Source organism: Trematomus bernacchii, unplaced genomic scaffold (genome assembly GCF_902827165.1).
Source record: "Trematomus bernacchii unplaced genomic scaffold, fTreBer1.1, whole genome shotgun sequence".
In the NCBI taxonomy this organism is placed as follows: Eukaryota; Metazoa; Chordata; class Actinopteri; order Perciformes; family Nototheniidae; genus Trematomus; species Trematomus bernacchii.
In genome coordinates this window covers 302,695-321,888 of record NW_022987635.1, presented here as the reverse complement: position 1 = coordinate 321,888, position 19,194 = coordinate 302,695, and the positions used below count along the sequence as shown (strand labels likewise).

At 43.5% G+C, this 19,194-nt stretch overlaps 1 protein-coding gene across 1 annotated transcript in view; it reads right to left on the bottom strand.

Moving 5' to 3' along the window:
- The window catches only part of LOC117484684 (pleckstrin homology domain-containing family A member 5-like), a 157,534-nt gene that overhangs the window by 41,483 nt on the left and 96,857 nt on the right, over positions 1-19,194 (bottom strand). Inside the window, 4 exon segments of the mRNA XM_034133104.1 lie at positions 272-339; positions 3,345-3,449; positions 4,848-5,016; positions 14,582-14,665. Coding sequence (XP_033988995.1) covers positions 272-339; positions 3,345-3,449; positions 4,848-5,016; positions 14,582-14,665 — 426 coding nt within the window.

Sequence of the window (19,194 nt, the reverse complement as noted above, 5' to 3'; positions counted from 1 at the left end):
AGTTAATCCTTCATCTGAATTAATGAAGTTTTCCTACCTATTTATTCTCTATTTTCTCTTAGTTTATCATGTCATAAAGAGTTTCAAATGAGAAGGTATTGAGTTGTATGATCCTCTAAATATATGTGCCTTGTTAAATTACACTCAAACAAAACATGGACAACTTGCTTTGGATTTGACAATGAACCCATTTCAATTGAGAGCCTTCATCACGTGTGTGTGTGTGTGTGTGTGTGTGTGTGTGTGTGTGTGTGTGTGTCCTCACCGCGGGTAGTAGAAGAGGCACATGTCACACAGAACGAACCACCTCTTCTTCCACAGCTTCATGCCTGTGCTGTCCTGCAGGGGTCAGAGATCACAGAGAAGTCATCAAGACAGCCAGCCTCTCTCTCACACGCGCACGCGCGCACACACACACACACACACACACACACACACGCACACACACGCACACACACACACACACACACACACACACACACACACACCACACACACACACACACACACACACACACACACACACACACACACACACACACACACACACACACACACACACACACAGTCTCTCCCTCTGGCTGCTTCTATTTCTCTATTACCCAGCTCTCCCCCCGCGCTGAGACTAATGGCTCTGTTTTATCTGTTCATAACGTACTGACAGGTCCAGCTGTGTGGTGCTCTTTTTTCACCCCCCTGGTGCCGTAATGACTGCAGTGACAATACCACATTTTTCTAGCCATTCGCTCACTGTTAGCAAAGTGATGCATTGGGCCACAGACCCTGAGGTAAGGAGCTGTGGGTAAACACTGATGACATTTCTTCTGCGGGGGGGCACTTTGGCTGACAGGTCTGTGTGGAGGAGAGAGCCGTGTTGCTGTGAGGTCAATTGATTTTGGTCTGAATGTGAGCACAGTGAGCAGCAGCTCAGGGGCCAGATGTTACTGACAGGGACTCCAGCTGGACCCCAAAGCACAGCTGTGAAGGTCTCTGTCTGCAGCTGCCATCCCAGGACCAACTCATACTACAGTCTGCCATGTCAGGACCAACTCATACTACAGTCTGCCATGTCAGGACCAACTCATACTACAGTCTGCCATCCCAGGACCAACTCATACTACAGTCTGCCATCCCAGGACCAACTCATACTACAGTCTGCCATGTCAGGACCAACTCATACTACAGTCTGCCATCCCAGGACCAACTCATACTACAGTCTGCCATGTCAGGACCAACTCATACTACAGTCTGCCATCCCAGGACCAACTCATACTACAGTCTGCCATGTCAGGACCAACTCATACTACAGTCTGCCATGTCATTTACTTTCCTTCAACCTGAAGCAGGGATTATTTATGCTGCATGGTTCCACTCAGCTCCACTTACTCTTGTACAACTGTTTGGTTAACATATTTAGCTTGGTAGCTGGTTAGTGAAGTACTGTATGATATAAGACTTAGTACAGTTAAATTGGCTGTCACTGGCTGTCACCGAACCACATAAGATATCCAGGAAAATACCAAACAGATCACCCTCCGTTTCAGCCCAGTTACTAAAGTGCTGATTCGGGGTATAAAGCTTTAAACAAAAAAAAAGAAATTGAAAAAAAAAGAAAAAAGAGGGGGCGGAGCTTATGCCTGCTCATGCGGGACCCGGCAGATACTGTCTAATGGCGCATTTCCACTACACGGCCTCGCTCGGCCTCGCTCGGTATGGCTAGGCCTCATTAGGACTGGCTCACTTTATGGTGCATTTCCATTACAGTTTAGGAACTGGGGTAGTATCTATAGTAACGCAGTGTAGGCGGAGCCGTGACGTCATCTTCAATGAGAACCCCAGAAAAACAACACAGCCGTTAGCCCTCAAACTCACAGCTCCTCATATCTGTTCAGAAACTAGGCAAAAGTTAAACAAGTACAAACCACAGACTGCCTGTGTCATGGTGAATACAGTCGCTGCTTTATTTATGTTTGTATAGGCCGTTGTTGTGAGTGTGGACGGTCGGAGCATATATTGCGTTAGCTTAGCAGATCTCCATTTAGAAAACACACATTTTAAAAGGTTTTTCACCTGCCGTCTGTCTGCAGACTTGTCAAAGCATTAATTCATGGTTTTTACTAACCGGTATCAGTATGTTGTTACTTCGGCATAATTTTGAAACGTGTATTACAATTAAATCACGGTCAAATATGTTAATCTTGTTGTAGTTGTAGCCCCCTTGCCAGCGATTCTCTCTCTAGTTTAGCAAACTCAGCCCGACTCAGCCCTGTTTGTTGGCCCCAATAGAACCACGATTTTGTCGGGCCAGAAAAGAGGTGAAAAAGTACCCCCGGGCTGGAACTAGGCATAGTGGAAACGCAACCAAAAACAGGCCCGGCACGACACGGCACGCTTAAACCACGCTCCGCGCCATGGTGGAAATGCGCCATAAATGCTGGGGTGATGACACGCTATATCATGTTCAAAACCACATCACGGATTATTTCTGTAACAGTATGGAGCTCAAGTGCTTTCTCTCTCTCAGGTTTACCACAAGGTGAGTTCCTTTTTATATATCCTGCTTCTTTACACATACTCTCTCCAGTACAAGTTAGCTCTGAGTGTTAGCGATGCTTGCCAATGTAAACAAAGACCATATTACGTCCAAAAAACGTGAGGCATTGTTTCTGATAGCGACGTTTCTGATAGGGCAGTGGGTCCACCATCCGATATGACATCATAGCGGATGGCAAATCTGGATCAGCTCCGTTGTTCCCCCGTTTTTAGAGATTTGGGTACGGAGGAAAAAAGAGAGGGTTTTGTTTTCTGACACTTTGTGAGTCCCCTGACACCGGGGACACATATTTATGTATAAAGACATCAAAAGTGCATTTTGCATGATAGGTCCCCTTTAAAGAAATGAATACTACGTTATATTATATATTTTTTTTACAGTGCTTTTTCAAATCTCTTTCTCGCTTGTATCAAGTATTACAGCACTAATAATGGGGAAAAGATTCATAAGAGTTAAAAACACTCTTATGGAACTTTAATAAATACATTTAAAAAATAGTATAAGAACACATATATTATAAAACGATTAATGAAACTTTTGGTCGGCAAAGGATGGCCTGAATGAATAATAGATTTCCAAGAAAAAAAGGCAATATAGTAATAGTAAATGAAGTGAAGTGCATTTCTTTAAATGTTTCTTACATTTTCTCAGTGATTCATGTCCTGTATGTTCAGTGTGCACCTTGCATTATACTGGCTGCCCCCCGGCCCCCCCCCCCCCTGTCTTCTCTCTGTCAGCACAGTCCAACAAAGAGTAAAACACATCCAATAATGTTTAAAGAAAAGCTCCACCTGTTTGTAAAGCCAGCTGCTCTTCACCCCAGCGGCGTTGGGGTTCCTCTTGATGGAGTTTGACCTCTTTCCAAAGTTGTGGATTTTTTTGGAAGACCTAGAGGGCTGTTGAAACACATGAATGGGTTATACATGTAGAGAATGTGTACATATTCTGTATATTGAGCTGTACAAAAGACACTTCTAAATCTAATTCTCCATCTTGCATCTCCTACAGTAAGAACATTGCAGAGAACTCTAGAGATAGAGAAAATAATCCAGAATATCATCTTCTCTGACTGATCTGTTGAACAACTGACTCTCTGCTGTGAACAGCATCAGCAGGGCAGATGTGCTCAGCTCATTACACACAGCAAGGCTCACTTACTAAGACATGCAGCACAACTCTCTTTAACTCAGACAATGGAAGAACAATACAAGGGGTTCTTTGATTAAGTCTACATTGAAAACAAACAGTATCACATTACCATTATAACCATTGACCAGATGTTGACAGATAATGTTTGTATTCATTAGTGTGACATTGTGAAAGTGTTTGGTGGTGATGTATTGGAGGCAGTTTTTTCTCATGACTTTAGCACTAGAGACAGAGTCTAGCACAGTGTTAGTCCACTTAACTGGGTGGTCTAAAAAGAGGGGTCAGGCCTCCTGTATGTAAAGACCTTTGAGGCACATTTGTAATATCTGTATGTAAAGACCTTTGAGGCACATTTGTAATATCTGTTACATAACAGCAAACTGACTTTAAATGGTAAGGGAAGGGTCATGGGTTATGTGAAAAATCCACATCCTGTCCTGTGCTTTAGTTAAAGTCACCATGTTTAAACATTTTAACTATTCAACAACTGGAAGATCTCACAGAGAAACTTCTTCTTTTGGCCAGTGTGAGCAGAAGGGAAACCTTGTATAAGCATCACTTATTCATGGAACCGCAGAATCTCTGCTGTGATCTACCCATGCATGTTAATGTTCTGTTTATCTGTTAGTCTGACTCAGCATTTATGAAGGGACAGGCTGTAATCTGAGCGCAGTGACCTGTGTAGATGATCCGCTAGCTGCTAACACAGCTGGGTTAGCCTACTCTATACTCCCACTCTATTCCCTGAAAGAGAGGGAGGCACAGCAGTCTAATGTTGCTTAGAATCACTGAAACATTCCCTTGTAATCATTCCTTCTCTTACAAGTAGGCTAAGAATGTAGAAAAACAGTTCCTTATTTTGCATAATCATATGGTAGCAGAGCGGTCTTTTATGCTGAGTATCAAAGTTGTCTTCTCATTGTTCCAGTGAGCTAGCCATGCTGATGTTTCTGAGGAAATGTTTCCCATGTTCTTTAGTGACAGCTTTCTAAAGAGAAATATGTTAATGCCACAAAAAAAAGCTGTCCTCTTTAATAACCCCTCTTTGTCTGCTGACTGCTTGACTAATGTAATATTACATTAGCCATGATGGAGAGCTGTGGTAAAACTGCTCAGCAGAGCTCTAAGACCTGATGGAGACCGACCCGTGTGGACGAGCTGGAGCTGAGGGTGGTGCTGGGGGCGTGGGTGGGCGGGCTGCCAGGGAAGGTGCTGTAGTCGGACCCCCCCGTGTAGTTGGAGGCCTCGCTCATGGTGCTCATGGGACGCTCCTTCTGGTCACTGCCCTGATCTGAGGACGCCTTAGCAGCCGGCCTGCCACAGGGCGAGAGACATGGAGACAGAGAGAGAGAGAGGGTCAGTCACACATTGGACCTCCAGATTATAAAAGAACACCATGCAGCAGGTCTAGTTAGAGCTCAGAGGGGGGCCGTGGCTTTAGTGGTCGTGTGCTGTCATTTTCAATGGGGCAAATGACAGCAATACATTTAAAGCAGACTTAGAAAACCAAAGTGATATTAACGCACACACTGATCCACACTGATACACACTGATCCACACTGATACACACTGATACACACTGATACACACTGATACACACTGATACACACTGATACACACTGATACACACTGATACACACTGATACACACTAATACACACTGATACACACTGATACACACTGATACACACTGATACACACTGATACACACTGATACACCTGCCAACAGAGGTATTACTAATCAATATTCAGCCAAGTGACACATTTAGGCAGCAGGGGGATGTAGTAATAGCTATCTAACTTTAGCTGAGCATAACAAAAACTGAGCTTGTGTGTGTGTGTGTGTTTGTGTGGTGTGTGTGTGTGTGTGGTGTGTGTGTATATGTGTGTGGTGTCTGTGAGTTCTTCCAGCAGTCAGATAAAGATATCCATCTCCATTAACAAATACTGTTTTGTCAATATTAAATTCCCAGGGTCCAGAACGATTTTACAAATCTCTCAACTCAGTTCGGTTCTTCTCTTGAGTGAGATGACAAATGTAAAACAGACACTACTATAACACTATATTCACGACAGATATACAATGACGTTTTTGGTTAAATATATCCAGAAAATATCAAATTTGGGTTAAAATCTTAAAGAAGTACAGGTGTATTTGAAAGCAGGTTGTATACTGTCTGGCAGAATGCGCTGCACCACAATTCAGCTAGCCAGCTTCCAACATCCTCTCATCCTCTTACTGTTTGCATTCCTCCTCCTGCGAGCATCTATCCATCATAAAGTACCGTTTGTGACCACTGGTGCATAGTTACCATACTGTACTAAAGTATAGTCATTTCATTAGAGGTGCAGAGCCAGATGGAGCGTCATTGTCATGGCAACCATGTGCATTATGAAATGCATTGGCAGACCCTCTCCACTCTGACAGCTCTGATCCTCTCCTCTGCTGTACTTCAGCCGACTCAGCAGCTTTTAGTCCCGTGAAGCTATTGGTATGATGAATAACTTAAAACAGGAAGCAGACACTTTAGTTCTGAGGGTTTCAAGGATTCAATGGCATACTTTGACTAAAAGATGTTCTTTGCTGTGCTGGATATCAGAGCACTCAATGCCATGTATTTAAATAGACTGTGTAGAGCACTGGATACTCACACACTTCACTAAGGCAAAAGCACTTAAGACAAGTTAACTCATTAAAAGTAGTACTTAGCTCTTAAAGGGGGTTACATTCAAATGATTTATATTAGGTAAGGGAGCTGCAGTATTGAATGGAAGTTATGGTTTATTAGACCTTTCATTAATGAATAATAGTCATTTAAAGACATGTGGCAGCAGCTCCAGCAGGTGTGCTGCTCTGATTAGATTCTCTTTTGAAGGACAGGAGACAGGAGAGAACATGTCTCATGACTGAAGAGGACATTTTGAAGGGCAAACATGAAGCCTGCACTATGTAGCAAAAAGGAACGGCCTAAAAATGACCGATCAGTTGAATGACTTTCTGAGGAAAGAATAGAGATATGATGTGCTACACCCAGCTGGAAGCTCCAGCAGCAGATCCAGCAGTGTTTTGAGCTCCTTATCTCTGCCAATGCTGCTGGTTGTTCAAACCTCTGAATCCTGGAATCCTTCCTGACTGAAACAGTAGCGCTGAAGAATTCAGAGTCAGAAATCATTCATAACCTCCACCATTATATTATAGAGTGCATCTGAATCAAGGAGCAAACACACCAATTATTTGTCACTAATGGAAACGGCGGTGGCGAGTGTCTGCGTTCTCTGAGTGCCATCTGGTTAAGAAATAGCTTTCAGCTGGGATGGCAACATGCACATTCACCCATCTCAAGTGTGTGTGTGTGTGTGTGTGTGTGTGTGTGTGTGTGTGTGTGTGTGTGTGTGTGTGTGTGTGTGTGTGTGTGTGTGTGTGTGTGTGTGTGCAAGCAAAGGCATTTAGCCTTTAGAAAACAGCGAGCCTTTGTTGCCAGGGGCGGGTGTTCTGAAATGTTTCCCACTCTGTGTCTCTGTCCGTGTCCAGTGGATTGTCAGCTAATTGAATGAGAATGACAGAGGAGGCTTTCACTCGCCTCCAGAAACAAGAGTCCTACATCCAAAGCAGGGTGACGTACACACACACTAAACAGTCACACACCGATCACACAGCCAGTCTCTCTTTCCTCTGTCTTTCCTTTCAGACTGTTCCCGGCTACAAAATATACTAGTTTAGAAACAGACAAATAATAAGCCCTCATCCAGGGACTCTATGTATCTTATGACTGCGTTGTCAGCTCAGGATATGGAATGTGTGGAACTCCAGCTGAAATGTATCATTAAATCTAATTTAATCATAAGTATTACTGTAACTTCATTCTCTGTTTTTTTCCCACGGTTTGAATTCACATCTAGCCTCTAATGTCCACTTCCTTAGAACAGACAAAAGACTATCTCTACAACCATTGGTTTGTGATGAACATGTATGTGAGTTAAACCGTCTGGCCAAATGTTTTCCTGTAATGTATATTGCATAGCTGTATGCAAGTTTCAACCATCTGTACATTCGCTTGCTGAGGACCTTCCCCTTCCCTCCTTCTGTAGTGTATAAAGTGTTTGTATTTTCTGCTGTATGTTGTCAGACCTTGGTACTATCTACTAGTGCGAGACTCTGTCCTTTCAGCTGAAATAGATTCACTCTGTTAAATGCTTTATGACTTTTTTGACCTTTATTGACTTAACACTTTGCTTTAAACTTCTTGTTTGTTCATTTCTTGCCAAACAGGTTGCTGTTTTTTTGTATGGAATTGACTCCACACCAGCTTCTGACCAGAGCTTTGCATTGAAAACTAAATGTAGCACCAGGTATTATTATCTTTTAAGAACCTACATTTGGAACCAAACCTTTGATCACATTTTGTTTTATTGTTCCTTGGTCTGATTTTTACCAACTATGTTTCTGCTGCTTTGAGCTTTTAGCTTCAACTTATTGTCTTCCATCTAATAAACCTTGTTGTTCAGATCGAGGGGTCAGGACCCCATGCTCATAATATACAGCCACGTTATGCTCCAACGCTCCAGTTAGATCACATGATAACACTTTAGCCAACATCATTCACAAATGAATAGTGTGAGCTGAGGTTCAAATCTAATCCCAACTGTCACGCAGATAGGTCTTTTCAGAAGAAAAGCTCATAAACTGTAAACTCAGTGAACAAAACACAAAAACTGCACTTTAGCATCTGATTCTTCAAAAAGCCCATAGCAGCGGATCACATGACAACAGAGATGATCTGCACTGAGCGAAGTTAAAGTATGTTATCTAACAAACACTGCTGCAGAACCCCGACTAACTTTACCTTCATTTCTCAGGTTAAGGCTGCACTGTTAGGAAAAGAATGATGCTTTGATATGTGGGCGGCTTCTGATATTAACATCTCTGCAGGAAGCGTTGACCTCAATGACATTAGCCTAACAATCGAGAAATCTAAAGGTGAAGTGATTGGACTTTATATTGAATCAAAACTCTAAAAGCGTGCAGCACAGTGCATGGGAGAATGACATATCACTGCAGTAGTAACAGGGCACATAGAAGCACATTTAAACACAAGCCAAACGATAACAGGCAGAACCCTTACTCACATATGATCAAATAAACCAAACAAAGAACATTAAAAAAGCTCAATCTTTTACATAAGCATCTATCAAATAAGTAACACTTGTGATGTGAAATAGTTTGATAAGAGATAACTGACAGCAGTACTAAGGGACACTGGGAAACTCTTATGATATGTTTCTCAGTAATGACATTCTCTTGTTTTAATGTTATGAATCATCAAGGAGTCTCTGTTCACATGAGACATGTAAAGCTTCAGCAGTAGGAGACACATCCTGTCGCTGAGAGCGTGGGACCTGTCTGACACTGCAGAAGGAAAGAGGAATTTACTTTTGTTTGGATGGCAACAAAAAACCTTAGTTTACTATTAAATCACACACAGGGTTAATATTCAGAGGTTAGCATTCACATCAATCATACAGAATATCATTTGTGCATTAGCACTCGTCAAGCAATTCACACTGAGTCTGAAATAAAGTGAGTCTTAGCAGAGCAGGGACAGGAGAGGACGCTCAGACTTGGACCCCCCCCCCCCTTGAGACCACTGATCACCTACTGCAATTGCTTCTGGTGAAAACTACTGGCTGCTTCCAGCACAGGCCCAGGAGGCAGCTGAAGACATTGGGATCACTTTTGTGATAAGCCACACAGAAACGGTCAGATATAGCTGACGTCTAGAGGAATGCGTAATGCTAGGAAGCTTTTCAGCAGGAACCCTAACAAAGCAGAAAGGTGATATATGATGAGAGGGACTTCAGTCACAACTTCCCACACTTCAAGGGAACATGAAGAAGGACATTGTTCTGAGGACAAGAGCTACTCGTATAAAGAACAACCTATTGTGTGACCAATGTGTTGGTTTGTGGCTTTTATCAGTGGTAAACAGTATGTGGGATATTCATTCATTCATTAATAGTTGTAGTTGGGTCAAGATGGATAAAGTAGTGCCTACAGTTTTATGAGTTGTTGCCGTGTCAACTACATCAGCAGCAGGAGACTAGGGAGTGAACGATAAACCTAAAGACCAGTCAATCATCTGTATTCTTTTTAAAACTCTGTGGTCTGTTACTTCATGTTGACACTGGTCTCCTCATGTGACTGGTCAGGGCGGCTGGTCCCTGAACACAGTGACACACTATGCATGCACCCCCTCAGGGTTAGTCACTGACACTAGCAAACTTGTATTAAAGCAGGAAGCCAATAGGGAAGCAGTAGGTCGGGGGGGGGGGTTACCTGCTCAGAGCCTCTATGGGCGTGTCAGGGTGGACAAGCTTCCCATAATTTGTGCTAGAAACAGAACAAAGGAGGGAAAGAGAATGAAAAACATAACATTGTGAATTTGAAACAAAAAATGAGAAAAATGAAAACATGAAGAAGGAAAAACAATGATAAAGAGTGAAGGTGAAGTCAGTACAACAAATTGTACCAGAAGTTGTTGCAATAAAACTATAACAGTCATTTTGAGACAATGTTATTCAACTAATGTAATGATAATATAATATTAAATAATTTGTATAATAAATCAAATAAAACCACTCAACCAAATAGGGCTGTACCCATAGACTGTATGCATAAAGGCTGTACCCGAATATCCGAATATGCGGTCGTTGGCCCACTATTTCGTTTTCAATTTCGTTATTCGGATATTCTTTTTTTTTGGCAGCCGCGCTGCACTGCAATTTATTGAAATCTCCAATATCAACGTAAGAGCTTGTGCCTCTTCGGGGGGTGAAGTAACACTTTTTGTTGTGTGAAACGCTCAATGAACTACATCTCCCGTCTCGCACCACACACCAAGATGGCCGTCACGTTGGCACATTTCACTTCTTTCTTTCAGAATGAGGCGGAAAGTATTAAAAGAGGTGAAGATCACTCCAAGTCTGGGCATGTTGAGAGCTGTACATACACACAAGGGGAGTTAGTCGGTTCCTAAGAGCCAGCATGCGGGACCGGGACTCTGGGATTTGTAGTCTTTCTAGTTGTGTATTTTTCATAGTCTTATATTTCAATAGTTTTACGACAAACTGTGACTTTTGGAAAATTATTTAAGATTGACAAACATCATATGTGTAATTCATGGCACAATTCAAACGGGATCGAAAGATAATCTTTCTCTCTCCATTGACTTCAATACAAACTTTTTCCGAAATAAGGTCCCATGAGTCCCACCGGAAGGGGAGGGACTTCGCCTCTCTATGCAACATCCTAGCCGTGCTAACTTCAGAACTGATGCTCATGCCTGGTCCCTCGGCTCCTGTCGTCCCCGCGAGCCAGCTGTGCATCAACAAATAATGTCCCCCTGGCCAACGTATATTGCAAAAATTACTACCGAATATCCGGAGTCCGAAATCATGCATTGATGGTTACCAAACCAACATGATATAAATATGTGGTACAGGGGCTTATAGAGGATTTCATTCCTAAACAGCACATATATTGGCAGGGCATTTGGTAACAAATCTCAAAAGTAAAAATCCCATTATCTATAAGTGAGATATAAGTAACAACAACACTCGTCCTACAGCTTCAAACGAACAGGTTGATGGGGATCATGTCCATGTACTGTTCCCTGAGTGAACACCATCATTATGCCAACATCCCTAGAGGAGAGGACCGTAGAGGTGTGTGTGCAGGTGGAGCAGGGAGTGTGTCCATTTGAAAACAGGCTGGGTTTCTGGTCAAACACTAAACCTCTTGTCCAAAACACCAACCTAGCAGTTCCTCCCTCCCGCCGTCTGATTATGAATTTAAAGCCCTACTTTTTTCCATCAGCGTTCCCAAGAACAGCTTTGATCATTCAGAGCCTCCCATTAGCCAATATCCCTGTTTCTCTTCTTATCCCCCTCTCTGTCAGATGTTCTAACGTCTGTCTGTTTGAATTTTCTTTTGTTATTCTGAGCTCTTATCTTTCTGTTATTTGTACAACCCGACTCTGGAGACATGTGAGCGGAATGTGTTAATAATTAAGAGAGGAGACAGACTGAGGGAGCAGGAAGAGACAAAGACAAGGACTAACTGTCAGGAGGCACACAAGTGTGACATATCTTTGAAAACTCCTCCAATAAACTTGTTAAGATGTGGGGAGCAGGGGGATATTAACAAAACATAAGGGAGATGAACTGAACAAGATATTAGGGAGTTACAATATATCACACAACACGGAGAAAAGGAAACCGGAGAGTCAGGAACATGGTATTCAGTTCCATGTAATAGTCATGCAACATGTGCCAGCTGGGCACTTTCATAAGCAGCATCACACACCTCCTGTCTGCTCAACACGATTACACACACACACACACACACACACACACACACACACACACACACACACACACACACACACACACACACACACACACACACACACACCACACACACACACACACACACACACACACACACACACACACACACACACACACACACACACACACACACACACACACACACACACACACACACACACACACACACACACACACACACACACACACACACACACACACACACACACACACACACACACACAGGAGCTGTTTGGCAGAGGAGATAATTGGAAGGGGAGTTGAATGCGAGTGTGAAAGATATGGAGAGTGTGTGCATGTGTCTGACAGACAGACAGACAGACAGACACACACACAGACACACAGACATACAGACAGACAGACAGAGAGAGATAGAGAGAGAGACAGACAGACAGACAGACAGACAGACAGACACACAGACACACAGACACACAGACAGACAGACAGACAGACAGACAGAGAGAGAGAGAGAGAGAGAGGAGAGAGAGAGAGAGAGAGAGAGAGAGAGAGAGAGAGAGAGAGAGAGAGGGAGAGAGAGAGAGAGAGAGAGAGAGACAGACAGACAGACACACAGACAGACACACAGACACACAGACAGACAGACAGACACACAGACACACAGACAGACAGACAGACAGACACACAGACAGACAGACAGACAGACAGACACACAGACAGACACACAGACAGACAGACAGACACACAGACAGACAGAGATAGAGAGAGAGAGACAGACAGACAGACAGACAGACAGACAGACAGACAGAGATAGAGAGAGACAGACAGACAGACAGACAGACAGACAGACAGACAGACAGACAGACAGACAGACAGACAGACAGACAGAGAGAGATAGATAGAGAGAGAGACAGACAGAGAGAGAGACAGACAGACAGACAGACAGACAGACAGACAGACAGACAAATAATCAGGTAAAATAAAAGTTGATAATTAGTTTATTATGACCCTGAGAGAAGGCATGGGATCGGAAGTGGGACTGAGAACGGATTGGACCATTCTGTGTCATAAACACTGAGGACTGGGAGAGAGGGACAGACTGAGGACTGTGGTGTCTCCGCTCCACTGTGGGCGTCCCTCCTGCTGCACACTGATGCTCTGTTCCTCACAGCTGCATGGACGCTTCTGAATATTACTATTATAAAGAGCTTGAAGACGGTGATGATGCAGGATCCTCCATAGCACCACAGTTAAAGCCATATCTGAACACTGGACTGCCTCATGCCTACTGATGCTTATCATACATGTGTTACATCATTGCAAGAAGGAAAAATCAGCATCAGAAATGTATTCAGTCTCAAATAACAGCTAAGGGCTATTGTTTATGACCCACGGCTGTTCATTTTAACAGCACATTGTCAGAGTGTCATGGTAACCCCTCAACTGCTCTAAAGTCCTGACTTCTGGTCTGAGAGGCAGCCAACTCTTTCAATAACAGAACCAGAGGTGGGAGAAGTACTCAGATCTTGTACTTGAGTAAAAGTAGAAGTACTCAGATCTTGTACTTGAGTAAAAGTAGAAGTACCAGAGTGTAGGAATACTCTGTTACAGTAAAAGTACTGCATTCAAAATGTTCCTCTAAGTAATAGTAGAAAAGTATTATCAAAATATAGTTAAAGTAGCGACAGTAAAAGTAGTCATTGTGCAGATTGGTCCATTTCAGAATAATATATATGATATGTTTTATAATGATTGATCATGAAAGTGTTCTCAAAGCTGGTAAAGGTGCAGCTAGTTTGAATGACTTTGTATACTACAGGGTAGCTTGTGAATTTACTCCAGGTGGAACTAAAGTCTGATTTAACACTTGGTTAGATTTCACATCATTCATCCACATCTGTGAAGTAACTAAAGGTATTAAATACATGTAGTGGAGTCAAAGTACACCATTGATCTCTGAACTGTAGTGGAGTTGAAGTACACAGCATAACATTGAAATACTCAAGTAAAGTACAACTGTCTCAAAATTTTACTTAAGCAAATATACTTAGTTACTTCACACCTCTGCAGAGCACAGGAACAAAACTAAACTGAATGAGATGCTGCTCATATCCAAACAATGTGTTCGTATTCAGTTGGCAGTGTGATAAAGGGAGCATTCACTTTGAGATCACTCACAATAACTCATGCTACTCTATTGTTGCCACTCATCAACCCAACAGAGGCTTGATGAAGGACTCCATCTGAAAGTGTTTCAGTGCCCTTTCCAATCAGTACCCAGATTTTACATTTGACATGTCACTTGTTAGTCGCTTTTATCCAAAGCGACTTACATACTCTATACTGTGGACAATCCCCACAGGAGCCATTTGGGGTGAAGTGTCTCAGGGACACAACGACATGCTGACTGCAGTGGGGTTTGAACCTGATCCCAACACCAACGGACTAGTCCACTACGCCACAGCCTCCCTAGATCAGAGTGATACAATGCTGAGTCTGAGAGCAGAGAGACTTACTGTTCGTTCACCACAAAGATGCAGTTGTCCTGGGAGGGGGCGCCGGACACCGGGTGCTTACAGGTCACCTTTCTCTCATTGTGGCTGCAGGGAGAGAAAACAGAATGTCAGACAGAGACAGCGTAAAGTCCCCACAACTACACCCAAATCCAACCAAAGCATATAGAAGTACCACATCAGCGTCATAACACACACACACGCTATTTCAAAAAATCACACCACAGCCACACGCAGCCACACACCTGCAGCGGGGGGTGGTGCTAAACTTCAGCATAATGTCCTGATTGGGTCTAAGGAGGAAGGTATCAGGGATGACGAGCATCAAATACAGACTCCGCAGCGTGTGGTGTCTGTCTGTCCTCAGCACTGAGGAGACCCTCCCCGCCCTTTGCCTCACTGCCACTTCCTGCCTCCCCCGTCCCTCCTCTTCCTCTTGTCATGTTCTTTCATTCATTCACATTTGAGATCTTAAGTAGGACATCAAAGTGCCATTTGAATGAATTCATTCGTATTCACTTATTTATTTAGTTGGTGGATTTATTTGAATGAAACACTAGTTACAGTGTTGGTACACCCCCTCGTTTTTCCGTCTGTTTTTCTCCCTTACTCGTCCATCATCACTCGTCTCTATCAATCCTTTTCTTTTTCTCTTCCTCAGTTCTTTCATTCCTCCTTTACACTTCATATATTTGTCTTGCTTTCTGACTTCCTACGTTTTAATGTTCTGCTTAATATCCCACTCTTTCTCCCCCCCCCCCCGTTGCTTCTCTCTCAGTCATATGCTGCATCACAAGAAGTCTGCTGACTCCTCCACTCCCCTTTCAAAAGAAGGAGAATTTGTTATCAACCCTAAAAACACGCTGATGACGATGAAGGTGGGAGAAACAACGGTCCAACACACACACGGAGGAATGGTGAGGGGATGAAGGAACACGTGTTAAACACTCTCACTTTCAAACATGGCCTATTGCCAATTATTATAAAGTCAAGTGAACTACAGTCAGCCACAGCTCACATCTGACAGCACAGCACTTCAAGCAAATGACATTTAAGAATGTCTTTCTAGAAGCCATCTATCCAGGTATTTGAGATAATTCAGAGACTTGCTGCCATTTTCAGAAAAGAATGGATCTGCAGAGATTAGAAACATGGGGAGTTAGAAGAGACCAAGCCTTTCCCCCTAACATGCTAGATCTCTATTACCGCCGGTTTACAGTCGTACACTTCAATTAGATATATCACACATATTCTGATCAGCCAAACCAACAGGAGAGCAAAGTGACAATCCCTAAATAAACCCAGTGTGGTCTGTGCGTGTGTGTGTGGGGGGGGGTTTTACATGTTTTTCACCCACATCTGGAGAGGCCAGATGTGCAGGAGGGAGGAAGGGGGGGGATTCTTGTACTACTTAAGTTCCCTGCATCTGGAGGAAAGCCACGGCAGAGTCCAGCTGGCATGGGCAGAGTTTAACACACACACACACACACACACACACACACACACACACACACACACACACACACACACACACACACACACACACACACACACACACACACACACACACACACACACACACACACACACACACACCACACACACACACACACACACACACACACACCACACACACACACACACACACACACACACACACACACACACACACACACACACACACACACTCTGATGTGTTGTAAAGAAAGCATCAGGGCGGCTTTCTGCTCCTCACACTCAGATGCAGCGACACACATCACAGCGCTGCGGGTGTGAACAGATCTGGTGTCAGCTTTGCCTATTGAATGTTAACTGAAGTCACATCTCTGCCGTCTGCTCTTACCCTGTGCAGCTCTAGAAAGCTCCGATGAGACACCTACAGCCTTCATGAAAGACACACACTGGTATAATCATTATACCTAGGCACACGCTGCAACATGTCAGCTGCTGGCAGCTTCATGTGACGACAGAGTTCAGTTTGAACCAGGTCTCTGCTGCAGCCTCTTATTTAGAAAGACACCCCCACACACTCATCCAACGCAGCATCATGCTAAGTTGTTGCTTAGCAGCCAAATAACTGAGCGTAGCTTTAATCATTGATGTGAAACATCAGTTGATGTAGACGTGCTACACTGATGTGACAGGAGGAACACAAACGGTCCTTTGCATGGCTTTCCCTCAACCCCCCATTGGAAGAAATAAACACCAAAGAAACTGCAAGCTGTCAATCATTTCTCATAAAACAACACCAATGTCACATTTTAAATGTTTACATAATAGTTGTTTATTTAAAGGGGGAAATGCTCCCTTTCTATTTTTGATTGATAGCAGATGACAGGCTGTCAAGCCAGAGCCTGGAGATGTTTCATTCAATGGCTGTGTATTCTAAGCAGTCACTTGACAAACTAGAGAGGATACAGCAGTCTGGTGTGGAACCATGTCCACCCTGAGATGAGGCCAAGAATGCATACACAGCACTTTCATGGTTTGCAGCAGTGAGCCGTGAGATGAGTGTCATCGAGTCCTGGTTGCATTCTGATCTCTGTCCTCATAATGCTGCTGACACTCAAAGGTCTCAGGTTCAGTCTGCAGCTGCCAACTATTCCCCCTCAGCAGGGGGCCATGCTTCCTGTTGGTCTGTAGCATTGAGGCTGTTCTGGAGGCACAGGCCTTTAAGTTGTTGTGAGGGTAATACAATGGAGAAGAGAACATAAGAGATACAGGGAGACTAGAGGATATGGAGAGGATGGAGGTGAGAAACAAGCTGTAAACTAGGAAGGCCAAGACGGAGAGTAAACAGAGAGAACAGAGAGCCAATCACAGCAGCTGCTGCTGGGGCTCCAAGCTCATCTCATTGGAAAGATGTCATGATGTAAAACATCTGTATTGGTAGCAGTGTACAGTATGTGACGAGCAGGACATTTGACAGAGATAAACTACAGTGTGGTGGACACCGGATCCTAGTGAGCTCACAGATTGACCCACACACTGTATCTGCATGCTAACATCAGTAAGTACAGTGGTGACGGTTTATTGGTGTAACCCTGCTGGGTGTATGATTGTGACTCAGCAGCGATTGTATCCATTGTCTGTCAGGGAGATACAAAAATATGTTAGGAAGGTGACAGGGCTTAATGTGTCCATATTTGTCCATCTCCCCTCCACCTAACCGTTAGGGTCATTGGAATCCTCTTTTAGACTTTGTTATTGGACCTTTCTAAAACAGAATAACCCAGAGAACCCATATTGGAGGGAACCCTTGGTCCTGCACTGAGTTAGGGTGGCTCTACTGTACGGAAAAGGACACGTGCACGCACACATGACCATTTCAACAGGATTAACATCTGTATATTAGAGCATACATCTGAATAAAATGTAACTGCATACTGTACACACTGAATACACATGATGCAACAACTTGAATCACACACACACACACACACACACACACAACACACACACACACACACACACACACACACACACACACACACACACACACACACACACACACACACACACACACACACACACACACACACACACACACACACACACACACACACACACACACACACACACACACACACACACACACACACACACACACACAGTACAATAGTAGCTCATTAGTCCTCGGTGTGCACAAACGTGCTTCTCTTTAAATGCCATGTGAAAAAGCCACCCTGTGGTCAGTGTGTGTGTGTGTGTGTGTGTGTGTGTGTGTGTGTGTGTGTGTGTGTGTGTGTGTGTGTGTGTGTGTGTGTGTGTGTGTGTGTGTGTGTGTGTGTGTGTGTGTGTGTGTGTGTGTGTGTGTGTGTGTGTGTGTGTGTGTGTGTGTCTCCCTGCAGACAGGCTGCCATTCACCATCTCTCCCTCTGGCCGGGACACTAACCTAATACCAGCCTGTCCTCCTCCAAAAAACACGACCAAATAGGTTGATTGTTCAACAGCTTATTACGACCTATAGTCACGTTTCAAAGTTTAGCACCTCTAGTGGTCGTGTAAGAAACAACAATTTGCGGCATATGGGCTGATGCTCCCGTTGACTGCAAACGCTCCGGAGGGTCGTATATTCACAAATAACCCTCTCTGGAAAATCCTAAATTGCAGGAGAGTTTGGCCATTAAAATGCTTTTTGATTAGATTTCTAGCGAGAAGTGTGTATTGTACTTTTAGAATCTACGTCCAGTGGATGTGTAGGATCTTTAGTTTGATAGATATTACAAAGATGATTTGAGGTCTCGCCAGGAGAACGTGTATATACTACGTCTTTCCCCCTATTCATTTCTATTGACGGCAGCGTCCATGTAAAGTTAGCGTCAACAGTAAAAAACAGTATTTCCGGTCTCGAAGTTTTCATAGTAAAACCGGAAGTATTCCCCTGACTGTCAAATGATTTCACAGTGATATCTGCAGTACTCATCCACTAAAAAACATCAGTTTATCCTTGTTAATTACACAACATTGATTGGTTTAAATTGTGTACAATGCTTTTGTGTTTTTCCCTTTCGATTCTGAGAGACACATTTCCTTTTTCAGAGGTTTTGATAAGCGAAAACATCTAATTACCCATAATCCTCAGCTATGGTTGAAGCTCTGTGATTGGAGGTTTT